At 49.5% G+C, this 15,164-nt stretch overlaps 1 protein-coding gene across 1 annotated transcript; it reads left to right on the top strand.

The window, feature by feature from the left end:
- LOC309446616 (olfactory receptor 14J1-like) lies at positions 1–933 on the top strand (the record flags this gene model as incomplete). The annotated part of the gene is made up of 1 exon (XM_082066481.1): positions 1–933. The coding sequence occupies one exon, from the start codon at positions 1–3 to the stop codon at positions 931–933; it is 933 nt and encodes a 310-aa protein (XP_081922607.1).
- Positions 934–15,164: the final 14,231 nt, after the last annotated feature.

A 15,164-nucleotide genomic window follows, 5' to 3' on the forward strand; every position in this document is an offset into this window, starting at 1 on the left:
ATGTCCAACAGCAGCTCCATCACCCAGTTCCTCCTCCTGCCGTTCACAGACACACGGGAGCTGCAGCTCTTGCACTTCTGGCTCTTCCTGGGCATCTACCTGGCTGCCTTCCTGGGCAACGGCCTCATCATCACCACCATAGCCTGGGACCAGCACCTCCACACCCCCATGTACTTCTTCCTGCTCAACCTCGCCCTCCTCGACCTGGGCTCCATCTCCACCATTGTGCCCAAATCCATGGCGAATTTCTTCTGGGACACCAGGAACATCTCCTACACAGGATGTGCTGCACAGCTCTTTCTCTTTACCTTCTTGGTAGTAGCAGAATATTGTCTTCTGACCATCATGTCGTACGACCGCTACGTTGCCATCTGCAAACCCCTGCACTACGGGACCCTCCTGGGCAGCAGAGCTTGTGTCCACATGGCAGCAGCTGCCTGGGCCACTGGGTTTCTCACTGCTCTGCTGCACACGGTCAGTACATTTTCACTGCCCCTGTGCAAGGGCAATGCCCTGGGCCAGTTCTTCTGTGAACTCCCCCAGATCCTCAAGCTCTCCTGCTCACACTCCTACCTCAGGGAAGCTGGGTTTCTTGTAGTCGGCTTTTCTTTCACTTTTGGCTGTTTTGTGTTCATTGTGGTGTCGTATGTGCAGATCTTGAGGGCCGTGCTGAGGATCCCCTCTGAGCAGGGACGGCACAAAGCCTTTTCCACCTGCCTCCCTCACCTGGCCGTGGTCTCCCTGTTTGTCAGCACTGCCAAGTTTGCCTACCTGAAGCCCCCCTCCATCTCCTTCCCATCCCTGGACCTGGTTTTGTCCTTTCTGTACTCGGTGGTGCCTCCAGCAGTGAACCCCCTCATCTACAGCATGAGGAACCAGGAGCTCAAGGATGCCCTGAGGAAACAGATGACTGGGTTTCTTCTGAAGCTGTAAACTCTCTCTAACTTCTTCTGCATAAGAGTCCAATTCATTGCAGGTCCTCCTGTGTGCAGTATTTTCTGTTTCTCCTTGTGTTTGTTTATTATGAAAATATTTTAATTCCCTTTGTAATTCACTGCCTGCTTTCCTTTTCTCACTGAGTGGCTGTGTCAGTGACCAATTCATGCTCTCTGTGTTTAAGTAAAATAAAGGGACCTTCCACAATTTTTTTTTTCTACTGACATCGTAATTCCAAGGCCTTTCTGGAGCTGCAGGGACAGTTCCTGTGACGGGAGGAGGGGAAACGTGTCCATCCTGGCAGCCCTGCCAGGGAGCAGCAGCGCTTGTTCTTCCAGAGCTGTTCTGGTTCCACTCCCACACTCTCCTTCTCATCCCTGGTGTTGGTGCAAGGCCTGAGTGCTCTGGCAGCTTGGTCACCGTCCTGCTGTGTGTCAGTCCTGTGGGCGCAGGCAGGGACAGGCAATGGGCACTGCTGTGACAGAGCTGGACTCAGAACAGCCTTTCCAGATAGAAAGGTGATCTCCTATGGGTAGTACATGATGGTTTATATCTTCAAGCATATGAGTACAAAAGTGTCCCACAGATGAAACATCAGTGTACAACTGAACAGTGTGTGTGTGCAGGGCTGGCACACAGCAGTGTCCTCTCACAGCCAGGCTCCTGCCAGAGACCTGCAGGACCAGCAGAGCAGGGGCTGGGCTGTGCCCCTGTGCACTGGACACCCCGTGGAAGGAGCCTCAGGTCAATCACCATGGACTGGCCCCTCACAACCACCATTTGCTGCCCTGGCCTATCTCCCCAGCTCACAGAGGGTGCTCTTCCCTCCATGGAGGAACCCTGAATGAGTAGGTCAGAAATCCATGTTTGCACAGTTCAGATGAGATGTGAGCATGCACATCATGTATGTGAGGTGACATGAACCTGAGTGAGGAAAAATTCCATCAGCTATTCCTGGAGGTTCCATGAAGGACTGTGGGACAGACAGTTTCTCGAGGTTCACTTCATGTTGGGAGTAACAGCCCATGGGAAACCACCCACTGGGATCTTCTTCCTTGAACTGAGGTCCCTGTGTCCATTCCTCATGATGTGGGACATCTCAGGTGAGTGCAGAGCAGGTGACACACCACAGGGCTGAGGTGCATCCCGACCCTTTGGAATGGCAACAGGAGGCCAGAGGGACACCGTGACTCCTGCCTCTGTGTGTAAAAGGCACAGACTCTGTCTCTGAACATCCCTGGGTGCATAAGGAGTCCATGAGGTCAGGTCACTTGTGGATGCTTGATGAAACCGTGACATTTCTGTGTGTGACTCCAGGAACAAACTCCACAGGCCCAAGGAGATTCATCTCAGCTGCCTTGGACAGGCTCATTGCAAGTGCTCCAGTCTCCTGCCTCACCCTTGCACCTGATTCTGGATTGTGCTCTCAAAAGTGCCATAGAAACCAGAATTCTTCTGGGGTCCTTAGAAAACGCAGACCTCAAACCCATCTTCAAGAAGAGCACAAACAAGAACTGGGATAACTACAGGCTGGTCACCCTTCCTCCCATCCTGGGAAGGTGTTGGGACATGTCCTCTTGCAGCCATGTCCAGGAATGTGAAGGACAAGGAAGGGACTGCTGAACCTAAACGGAAAGGACAAAGAAAGGCATGTTGTGTACAAGGCATGGTACAAAGTCCTCCGTGCAGCCAGTTACTGGTATCATCTCTCAGTGACCAGGACTTGGACAACACTGTTGAACATCTTTATTCTCCCCTTCTATGATGTAACAGAGAGCACTTTCGGTGCCTTTGAGGAAGATGCAAACCTGGTTGGAGGCGTTGAGCAACCTCACCTGGTTCACCCTGCTCTGAGCAGGAGAGTGAGACAAGATGAGTGAGACAGGGCTCTCTGCAAACCTGAGTTATTCTGTGATTTGAATGAATTTTTGCCTTGGAGAGGTTTTTGGAGAGAGAATACGTAGAAGAATAGGAAAAAAAAAAAAAAAAGAAAAGAAAGGCAGAAGAGGAGATATAGAAGGTGTTAACAGAAGTACAGGAGTTCCAGTGAGGAGCACTTTTCACTCACAGTGTTAATAGGAAATATATTTGACAAATTTGAACAAGGTGAGGAAGCGAGATGGGTGTCTACAGCCTGTGGGAAAGAGGGGCAGGTGTAGGATGATGTAGAACACACTTCAGTCTTGGTCAGGTCCGGAATGCTGAGGAGGGGGATGGACGAGTGTGGTATTAGGAGGTCAGTTGTGTCTCAGACACTCATAATCCAGTCAGAATCCTGTGGCTGTGAAGGGGACAGTGGGGTCAGTTCTGTGTCTGGAGGTGACAGCGCAGCAGCAGGGACATGGCTGGGAAAGAACCTCTGCCAAGGTACCCACAGGCCCTACCCAGGAAGAGACCTTGGAGATGGGTTGTCATGTCCATCCCATCTGAGAACACGACGAGACAGCAGCAGGAACATGGTCGTGTCTGTCAGAGAAGCTGAAAGGCCAGCAGCACTCATGGGATTTAGAAGATCAGGGTGAGGTGACTTCTCTCTGGTCAGGTAAAAGACCACAAGAAGACTAAGGGGTTGGGTTCCCTGCATGAAGGGCAGTTTCTGAGGTGTCTGCGCTTTCCTTGATAGTGGGAAAAAGCAGAAGAGGGAAAAAAATATCAAAAAGTTCAATTTGGAAGGTGCAGACTGGATATGAAGAGGAAGAAATGTCACTGGAAGGGCAGTGCTGTGGGGCAAGAGGTGACCCAGAGGGAGCTGGATCAGCCCGTGGTTTGTGTTCCAAAGAGCAGCCAGTGAAGGTGCAGACACAGCAGTGAAGGTGCAGAAATGCTGGGCTGAGAGCAGGTGGGGAAGCGAGATGGGTGTCTGCAGCCTGCAGGGAAAGAGGGGCAGGGGTAGGACCGTGTAGAACAGCCTGTGGTGGAGATGGCAAAGGGCGCTGTAAGGCTGGAAGGGACCCACAGATCCCAGGTCTCTGTCCCCTTGGCCAGGGCAGTTGTCTCTGCCACTGAGGCCCAGGAGAAGACATGTTGTCCCCATGGCACTGGGGCCTCGCTGCCTCCTTGCAGCCCCATGGGGAAGCTGGAAGTTGTTGTCCCAGTGTTGTCCTTCCCTGAGCCTTGCACACCCACATCCCACGGTCCCAGGAAGAGCCCTGATCCGTGTGTGAGGGACAGGATCCCCCTTCCTATTGCCTGCAGGTCATGGCTTCTCCTTTCTGCTTCAGAAAGCAAACCAAGGGGTTTCTCAGCATCAGAGCTGAAGAAAAGACTCAAAGGAGACCTCATGGTGGCTACAGTTTCCTCACAAGGGGAGAAGGAGGGGAAGGTACTGATCTCTTCCCTCTGGTGATCAATGACAGAACCCAAGGGAATGGCAGAAGATGTGCCAGGGGAGGTTTCAGTGGGACATTAATAAAATGTTCTTCCCCCAGAGGTGCTGAACACTGAACAGGCTCCCCAGGGAGGTGTCACGGTCCCAAACCTGACAGTGTTCAAGAAGAGACTGGACAACGTCTTCAGACACACGGGGTGACCTGTGGGGTGTCCTGTGCAGGGACAGACGTTGGACTTGACGATCCTTGTGGTTCCCTCCCAACTTGTGACATTCTATGATTTTATGATTCTATGAAATATTAGGTCACAAGTCCATGTTTTCATTGTGCAGATGAGTTGTAAACATACACGTCATGTGCCTGTCCATTGTGTGTATGTGGAGAGATGAACCCAAGGGAGCACAAATCCATCAGCTGTTCCTTGGGGTGCCATAAAGGTCAGTGGGACAGAGATGGTGTTCAGGGGTCTCTTCCAACCTGTGTTATTGTAGGATTCCATGAATCTTTTCCATGAAGAGTTCTTTCATGTCAGAATAGACAGAGGAAGGAGAAAAAATCAGAAGCAGAAGCAGAGATATAAAATGTCCCAGAGTAAATGCAGCAGCTCCTCTGAGGAACGTTTCTCCACTCAAACCCTTGATAGGAAATCTATTGGATAAATGTGATGAAAGCAGCTTAGTTTGATCTGCTCACACGCTGGACCACAAGGAGGGTGATGGTGGGTATGATGTCATGTGGTCACTTGTGTCTCAGGAACTCATAGTCCAGTAGGAAGCCAATGGCTGTGGAGGGCACTGTGAGGTCACTTCTGCCTCTGCAGGGGATAGGTCAACAGCAGGAACATGGCTGGGAAAGGACTGTGAGGTCACACACACGAGAGGAGCAATCGGGCCCAATCAGCATGGCTGGACGAAAGGCAGGTCCTGCTTGACCAGCCTGATCTCCTTCTGTGACAAGGTGACCGGCTGAGCAGATGAGGGAGAGTCTGTCATGGGGAGTGAATCCGCCACACAGGCTGTGGGTGTTGTGTCCTTAGACTGCAGTAAAGCCTTTGACACCGTATCCCACAGCATCTCCTGGAGAAGCTGCAGCTCATGGCCTGGATGGGTGTATGTGCGATGGGTAAAGAACTGGCTGGAGGGGAGATCTTTTTGCTCTCTACAGCTATCTGAAAAGAGGTTGTTGCATGGAGGGTGTTGGTCTTCTCCTGAGTAGCAAGTGATAGGATGAGAGGAAACAGCCTCAGCTTCTGCCAGAGAAAGTTCAGAATTGATATTAGGAAACATTTCTTCATGGAACAGGTTGTGAAGCAGTTGAACAGGCTGCTCAGGGACGTGGTTGAGTGGTTTAGACACCTGGAGGTTTCTAAAATATGTATAGATGAGGTTCTTAGGGACATGGTTTAGTGCTAGAGTTATGGTTGGACTCAATGATCTTATTGGTCTCTTCCAACTCAAATGATTCTATGATTCTATGACTCCATGCTTGAAGGGTTATTTGCCAGACTGTGGAGTTTTCGTTGGAGGTAGGAATCATAGAATCATAGAGTGTTGGAAGGGAGCTTCAAAGTTCATCTAGTCCAACCCCCTGCCATGAGCAGGGACATAAACCAGCTCATGTTGTTTAGAGTCCCATCCAGCCTGGGCTGGGATGTCTCCAGGGACAGGGCATCCACCACCTCTCGGGGCAACCAGTGGTAATGTTTAGTCACCCACATTGTAAAAAATGTCTTCCACACGTCTGGCCTGAACCTCCCCTCTTCTAGTTCAAAACCATCACCCCTTGTCCTATCACAACAGGCCCTGCTCTGAAGTCTGTCCCCGCCTTGCTTATCGGTCTCTTTTAAGTACAGAAAGGCCGCAATAAGGTGTCCCTGCAGCCTTCTCTTCTCCAGGCTTAACATCCACAACTCTCCCAGCCTGTCCTCCCAGCAGAGCAGTTCCATCCCTCTGATCATCTTAGTGACCCTGCTCTGGACCCTCTCCAACAGGTGCATGTCTTTCCTGAACTGAGGGCTCCAGAGCTGGACGCAGGACTCCAGGTGGGGTCTCAGCAGAGTGGAGCAGAGGGGCAGAATCCCCTCCCTTGACCTGCTGGTCATGCTCCTTTGGATGCAGCCCAAGATATGTTTGGCCTTCTGGGCTGCAAGCACACATTGCTGGCTCTAGTCCAGTCTTTCACCCACCAGTATCCCCAAGTCTTTCTCGTCATGGCTGCTCTCAATCCCTTCATCCTCCAGGCTGTACTGATACCTGGGGTTGCCCCAACCCAGGTGTAGGACCTTGAGTCTGGCCTTGTTGAAACTCAGGAGATTCATATGGCTCCACATCTTGAGCTTATCCAGGTCCCTCTGGATGGCCTTCTGTCCCTCAGGTGTGTCAACAACACCACTCAGTTTGGCATCATCTGCAAACTTGCTGAGGGTGCACGTGATCCCACTATGTCATTGATGAAGATATTAAACAGTACTGATCCCAGTATGGACCCCTGAGGGACACCACTTGTCACCAGTGGCCATCCAGACATTGTGCCATTGACCACCACTCTCTGGGTGCGACCATTGAGCCAGTTCCTCACCCACAGAACAGTCCAGCCATCAAATCCGTACCTCTCCAAATTAAAGAGAAGGATGTTGTGAGAGCCCTTCCTTTGTCCACTGATGTAGTTACTCCATCGTAGAAGGCCACTAGGTTAGTCAGGCAGGACTTGCCCTTGGTGGAGCCGTGCTGGCTGTCTCAAATCACCTCCCTGTCCCCCTTGTGCATTAGCACAGCTTCTAGGAGGATCTATGCCATGATCTTCCCAGGCACAGGTAAGAGGCTGACAGGTCAGTAGTTTTCAGGATCCTCCTTTCTACAGCAGAGCAGAGAAACACTGCCACACAGTTCTAGATTAGAAGGTGGAGACTGGACATGAGGAGGAAGAAATGTCACTCAAAGGGCAGTGCTGTGGTACGAGAAATCATCCAGAAGGAACAGGAGATCAGTCCATGTCCTTGTGTTTCCAGGAACAGCATGAGAGTGGAGACACATCAGTCAATGTATGGAAATACCAGGGTGAGAGCAAGGGGAGGAAGCGAGATGGGTGTCTACAGCCTGCAGGGAAACAGCAGCAGCTGAGGGACAGTGTAGGACAACCTGTGGTGGAGATGGCAAAGGGCACTGGCAAGGCTGGATGTCACCAGGAGAACCCAAGTCTTTGTCCCCTTGGCTATGGCCATCGCCTCTGCCACCAAGGCCTGTGAGGAGACATGTTGTCCTCAGGCACTGGGGCACCTCATGGCCTCCTTGCACACCCCCAGGAAGGCTGGGAACTGTCACACCATTGTCCTTCACTCAGCACCACACAGCCCACATCCCCTGCCCCAGGAAGAGCCCTGAGCAATGTGTGAGGGACAGGATCTGCCTTCCCAGGGGCTGGGGGTCAGGCCTTGGCCTCTCTGCTTCATCCAACTAAACCAGGGTTTTCTCAGCACCTCAGCTGCCTGCACGTTTCCCTTTGTTTATCTGCCATCATGGCCTCCAATTCTCTGCTGTAGCGAGTCCCTGGGGAGGCTCTGCTGGTACTTGCCCGCAGTGGAACTCATTAATACTTCAAGGAACTTAGTACTTTTTTCTTCTGGCTTTGTCCTCTGGAAAGGTTTGTGCAATCTCCTCTCAGCACCTGAGTAATTGGTGCTGTTATTTCATCTTCTCCATTGTAAAAAATGTCTTCCTCATGTCTGGCCTTTAACTCTCCCCTTCTAGTTCAAAACCATGACCCCTTTTCCTATCACAACATGTCCTGCTCAGAAGTCTGTCCCCATCATTCTTATTGTCTTCTTTTAAGTACACAAAGGCGGCAATAAGGTCCCCCCGGAGCCTTCTCTTCTCCAGGTTGATATGATAGATATGATAGAAAAGAAACCAGGTGCAATTACACTTCTAAGAAGAAAAAGTTCTGTCTTCTTGGCTGAGAATAAAACAAGGCTGAGTTTTGAGGTTTGCTAGAGGTGCCACATTAACTGGCTTTTTTTCCACCCACTGCTGAGCTTCTCAAACCTGGACATGCTTAATGCTTCTATTTTTCCCCCTTCACCTTTCCAGAGACTACTCAATTGTAGGTTCAACATTTAACCTGGTGCAACTTCATATAGAGCCAGCGCCCCACAGCTTTCAAAAGGGGTTTCTTCCCCTAAAATCTGCTTTCTATTCCACTTCTGATTTGAGAGAAAATGGGAGCTGGTTTTGAGACCATCCTGGGTATTTTCCCCTCTGCATTCCAGCAGATGATTTATCTTTCTTCCCTGCCCAAGGGCAGCCTGTTGGAAATAGAACACTGAATTGTCCTTCCAAGATAACAGCTTGTGAATGCTGTTTGCCTGCTTTGCGGCAGGTAGGATCAACTGAGCGTCCATTAGATCAGTTCAGGTGGTTCAAACAGTCCTTGCAGAGATACTGAGACAAGCAGAAAAACTCTTGATGCTTGGCAAGTCATGAATTATTTGAAACTTCCAGAAGGAATGCCAGAATTTCTATTCTTTGCAATTGATGCTAAGATACTTAAAGAAAAGAAACCATGTCTCTTCTTGTAATTTCCTTCTAGTCTTGTACTGCCAATTAGAGTGTCCTAGTGTAGTTATGGAGAAAGATTTCAAAAAGCTTCTGATAAAAAAGTCTTTCTATTGTAAAGGGTGTATTTTAATCCTTTTCAGTTTGGAGAAGAGGTGATTGCAGCATTGTCTGATGTTGATCCAGGGTCTCTTCTAAGGAGGTCTGGACTGGCTGGAGAAGCTGTCCCTTGAGGTCTCACACCGTGTGGACAACCTTGCTCCTCACCTCCCCAACCCCATTGTTTCTCTCATTGGCCCCTGGGCCTTGCATCCCTTTTCCTCACACCAGACTTCACTGCATCTGCAGCTGCATGTGCCAGCTCCTTTGCACCAGCTCCCACCTGCTCTCCTTGGAGACCCAAGTGCACACAGCAAAGAGGGACTTTGCTTTACCCTTGAACAAACAAAATACAACTGATGAGAGTCATGATTAAAAGAAAACAGGCTCCTCAACTGAATGCCAAGGACAAGCTGCCACCACTGAGTTTCACCTTCTCCAAGGCGGAACCATGCAAGAAATGTTTTAAACAGAAAGGAAATCATAAAATAAACACAATAAAAGAGTTGGCTAAAGACAGAATTAGACAGACTACTGAAAGACAAGGAAGCTTTTAACTCCTTGAAGCTGAAAGCAGCAACTGGATTGTTGACGAGTGTGTGAGTGATCAAAGAGTAAGAGGAAGGGAAACCCAGAGAGCAATCGCAAGTGTTGTGTGCAGATCAGCTGCTGGAAATGGGACTTCAGACATGGTCAGTTTAGTCAGGGCAGGAGGAAATACCTGGAGGATGAGGGAGATCAGATGCACAGATAACAGAGAGAGTGCTGAGAAGGCAAATCTAGTGCAGGATCAGTAGCTCTCCTCTTGCTCTTGATGCACATCCTGAAAAGTCTCATTTTGATCTCATGGGAAAACACTGGTGTTTAAAGTATTCAAAACATAAAAAGGAGAATTAAAACACCAACAGCGTTTGATGCTTACAGTTGCAATAAGGCATTTACTTCATTCTACATCGTTCTTTTAGTTTCTTTTTTCCCTCATTTTTAAAAGTGTTCTCTAGATTTCTCTCCTACCAAAGCCTACAGCATTAAAAATATAATCCTGGTGTCTTGCACAGAGTCGAAGGCACCAAACAATCCACTGCCATGGCCTGTCAGTGCCACTTTCTACTCTTGGCACAGAGTGAGTCATGCTGGAAGCTGTTGGCCACTCTTGCCTGATGGAGGAAAGAAGGAGAAAAAGGTAAATTGAACTGTTCTGTTTTTAGATGGCCACGTTAACAGTGATCTCAACAGACCTGTGTTATCTGTCTTTGTACGTGATCATAAGGAAAAAAAATATATTTATCTTCGGTAAATATATAGTAAAATATATGATTGTGTCCAGTTACTCGCAAAATACATTTCCTACCAGCACTCTGAATGGAAGAATCTTTCTTCTGAGAAATTGTTGTTTCCCAATTCTCTGTGCCTAAAGGCAGGAGTCTGGAGAACAACCAGCAGTGGATGGGGATCAAGTCAGAGGCCCCTCCTTACCAGTCTATGGGACAGGAGGGGCAGACCCAGGAGCTGGGACAGCAGGACCATGTCACAGTGAGGCCACTCTCCACCATCTTTGAAAGCTCATGGAGACTGGGGGGACTCCCTGACCACTGGCAGCTCTCACACAGTGTGTGCACTTTTCAAAATGGCCAATGGGTGAGCAGGGGAACCAAGGGCTGTGCCCCAGAGCATGTCCACTGGGACCCCATTTCTGGGTGTCTGGAAGAGAAGGTGACGGGGTTTGCCCAGGGCAGGTTGTGCCTGTCCATCCTCTTTGCTTTCTGTGAGGAAAGGACAGGGTTGTGGATGTGGGGAGAGCATTGATGGTCTGTTACCTGGAAGTCAGCAAGGCATTCAGCATCATCCCCCACAACATTCTTGTGCCCAAGGCAGTAAATTCTGGTCTGTGTCAGTGTGTAAGTAGATGGGTAAAAACAATCTGGATGGTTGGGCTTGGAAAGGTGCTGTAGAAAGGGAGAAACTTTCCAGTCATGAGGACAGTCAAGCACTGGAAGCTGTTTCCCAGGAGTGCACACTCACTCTGTCCCAGAAAGAGACCAAGATGTGTTTAGATAAAGCCCTGAGCAATCTGGTCTGACCCTGCTATGAGCAGGAGGTTGGTCAAGACACCTCCTGAGGTCCCTTGGAGCCTGAAAGACGCTGTCCTTCCTTCTCCTTCATGTTTTCAGTTTAGGAAAAGCTCTTAGGTTCTCCCTGAGCACAGGAATAATTCATATGAGGTGCAGGGCTGCTTTACAAGTGGGAATCCAGGGTCTAATGCCCTTGCAGAAAGAACAGCCCCCCTTGTTAATCTGTTCATAGCAGGTTGTTCAAGAGGTGTCAGCCTCCATGTACAGAGTCTGCACAGCAGCCAGGCAGCAAAGCCACCGTTACACAAATGGAAACGAGGCTCTTGACCAGCTCCTTGCACCCAGATATCAGCGTGACATGTCTGCTCAGATTCCTGGGGACACCTGAACTGTAAGAGCAGAGCATGTGAGTCCTGGTTTGGTATCCTGGCTCGTCTCCTGACCCATGTGGTGCTTCAGGCTGTGAAGAGAATCAAAACCAACCATTGGACTGGGGTAGTTCCATTTAAAACGTGTCACACAGGGCAGATGAGGGAGCTCAGAACTCCAGGCTCTGCTGCACGGTTGGGACTGCAGAGACTGGAAATGCAGGTGACAGTGTGTCAGTGCACACACATAAAGATTCTGGCTTCCTTTGTGCCTTTGCACTGGCCTGGGATCTGTTTATTGGCATCTTTGTCTCAAAAAGAAACTATTCTCCTATTCCAACAACACCTCACAACAGGGAAAATAAAGAGAAAAGTCATGAAAGATGCATGGTTTTGTGTTAATTCTGTCCAAGAGGTGTAATCTTTATATGATTACAAACAAACAAAAAAAAAACACAGAGAGAAAAATCATTGTTCTAAGAACTTCTTTCAAGACACAACTACTGAGGTGTAGGAGATGTTTTGAAAAGCAAGAATGACTGTTAGGAATGAAATTAAAGAGGTTTAGTTTATCATCATCATCAGTGAGAAGAAGGAGTTCCCTGTTACTGTTATCAGTGACAGCACCACTGTTCACAAACATCCTTCAGCCCATCTCCATTTTTCCTGGGCTCCAAAGCTCAGCCTGCTCAGAGTTTGACAGGATTGCTGCAAACCCCTGTGACCCAAATCTCTACAACTGTCTCTGCTCAACAGCCTTTTACCCCAGGAAGGGGAAAACTCCCAATGCAGGCACCAACCCAGTGCCCAACCTGCCTGGAGAGCCAGGACAGTTGTGCCACACAACAGCAGCCTCTGAGGGAAGCTGGAGGTGATGGGAATTGAAATGGTTTCAATCCAAATCATAGAATCATTTAGGCTGGAAAAGACCCTTAAAACATGGCGTCCAACCGTAAGTCAAACATTGCCAAGACCACCACTAAACCATGTCCCAAAGCGCCACATCTCCACATCTTTTAAACCCCTCCCGCAATGGAAGCTCCAATCCTGAGCTGTCAGGACACCATTGGCTGCAGTTGGACATAAGATACTGGTCGTGGCTGTGAGTTCAGCCCTCGCTGGCAGAATGTCTCACACCCTCACTGAGGAGGGCAGGGGGCTGGGAGATGGGAGCACGTTTCAGTTTCCAGATCCCAGCACAGAGCCCAAACCATCCTGCCCTTGGACTCTGGATCCCATTTCCTGAGATGCAAAGCTGGTGGGGCTTCTGAGGATAATCATGTTAAAAGGCATGAATAATCCTTCAAGTGTTTGTGTAATATGTCTAGGAATGTCAGTCGTATGTGCTTATATTTACATATCTGTAAAATAGTACACTGCATCTGTGGTTGCCCCTCTGACAATGACAATTAAATAGGCATTTGCACTATAAGGCTCCATACCCCATCCACAAGCACACATCTAAGTGGTTCAGATGACGGGTGTCTGGCAAACGTCACCCTTTGTGTCCCCAGGTGATGGACACTGCTCATGTGCCTCTGCAGAGAGTGGCAGATGCTGGATCCCCTTCTCGGGACAGACTCCTTCCAGGAGAGACACAGACACAGGGGGAATTCATCAGGGCTTTACGGCATTTCACTCGGCATCAGTTTTGACATATTGGGTGCTGTCCTGTGACTGCCCTTTCTGCACAAATGATCATACAAACACAACCGTTTAGTGAGACATGGTCATGAAGGGGCTGTTATGGACAAGAAAGCTCAACATGAACTCTGGAGAGAGCGAGGAAGTTCAGAATAAGCACCAGGAAGAACCAAGAAGCTCGAGACCTCTTCTGAAGAGCAGGAGGCCTGAGCAGCCGTGATTGGCCATTGTAGGTGTGGGAGAGGGTCAGGGCATGTCAGGGAGAAGCAATGAGATGGCTGATGGCTTTAGTGAACCCTTCCAGCCATGTCTGAGCCCAGAAATGGAATGCAGTTGATGTCTGCAGGTGGAGGAGGAACAGGAGGAAGATTTTCCTGGGAATATGGAAGGAAGAAAGGCCTCTCTTGGGCTGATCATGTATGGCAGTGCCATTTGCATGCTGTGGGCATGGCTGTGCCTGGGAGATGGGGAACGGCTGCTGCTGGGGTGGCTGTGCTCAGTCATGGCCCATGAGCTGACCCTGCTCTGCTCCTCTCTTACACTGCCCACACTTGGATGGTCCTCAGGAATCATCCATGATCCTGGTGGATCCATGAACCTCCTGGAGTGATGGGGTGTGGATCCAAATAGGGGATTCAAGCAAGTGTGGAACTGGGACATTGAGGTGACTGGTGACCATTGCCAGGTGTATGAAAGAAGCTGGATGAGTTATGAGGAATTCACGGGCATTTCCAACTCCACAGAAATCCAGAGCCTTGTAGTTAAAGCAAAAGCACTTGATATAAACACCACCCCCAAAACACAAAACACTCACACTGACCACAGGAAAAGCCTTGAAAATCTTTTGAGAAAAATCTACCAGGTCCCAGGGGTCAGGGTTCAGCCATTCTGGTGATGAACAAGCATCAAGGGCTGACATGGCATCAGAGCCACCTCCACATGGCCCTCACCACCTGGAACCAGCTTCTCCAAGTCTTTCCTTCACCAGCCACCTGGGACAGGGACCTGCACTGGTTGTTTCCTTCATAGCTGTGTCAGCGATGGCCCTTCGTGGGGTCCCAAACACCCTCAGAAACTTGGGGTTTGCTTCTGCCTTTCACTTCATTAAAGGTTTGTTCATTCTCTCAGTAGCTGCAGTTCAGGATCATGGCAGCAGCGGGGTCACTAACATCTAAAATGCTCTTACAAACCAAGGCTCTGTGCATCATTTTCCTAAAGCTTTCGAGTCTGGTCCCCAGAGACCTTGCTGGGGAAGATGGAGGCAAAGAAGCCATGAAGAACCTCACTCCCGTCTGATTCTACTCTTCTGAATTTCAGCAGCAGGCCCACATTCACCCTATCTATTCTTTTACTGTAAGGAAACTGTGCCAGCTATTTTGCTGCCCTTACACTCCCCTGCGGGTATCAAGTCCAGGGGAGATTGCATCATCTCTACACCCATGGCCAAGGTTTCTAAATTCCTCCTTTGTAGCTTCCCCTGATTCCACCTTCTGTGTGCTGCCTTTGTGCCCTGCAGCTCCAACAGTTCAGAGGAGCAGCCTCACGAGATAAATGCTTCTTTTCATGGGTACTTGGAGAGTTCATTCTTGTGCTCGGAGCAGCCTGTCCTATAAGGTTTCTCAGATTTCCTGAGCTCCTTCACCCTTCAGACCTAATTCCATGTCACAACCTTTATTGGCCGCCATCCCCCAGTATGTCAAAGTCTTCTCCTCTGGAGCCCACCAGCCTGTGCTCTGCTGCTGGCCTTCCTCCCTCCCCTCTGGTGCCTGGGACCCCTCTGTGTCCTGCTCATGACAGCCAAGGTGGACACTGATGTTCACATCCCTCACCAGGGTTTCCTTGTTTTCCAGTTCCAGATCCAGGTGAACATCACCCTTGTTGGCCCATCAGGCAGACATGTTAAGCATTTGGCCCAAGATCCTTTGGACTGTTGGCACCTGCAGCTTTGCCTGGCCAGTGAATGTCAGGGCAATTACAGTTCCCCATAGGAATGTGATTATTCACTGGTAGCTTCCTCAGGTTACTGACAGAAGATCTTTTCCATTTCTTCTCCATGATCGAGTAGTTTGTAACACCCAACACACTGTTACCCTGTACTGGGTTTACATGGCAAAGTCTTGGAACTGGGCGTAATTGTGGCTGTGCTACAGTTGTCACCTCTCTGAG

This window comes from Streptopelia decaocto (assembly GCF_964273445.1).
Source record: "Streptopelia decaocto genome assembly, chromosome: 15".
In the NCBI taxonomy this organism is placed as follows: Eukaryota; Metazoa; Chordata; class Aves; order Columbiformes; family Columbidae; genus Streptopelia; species Streptopelia decaocto.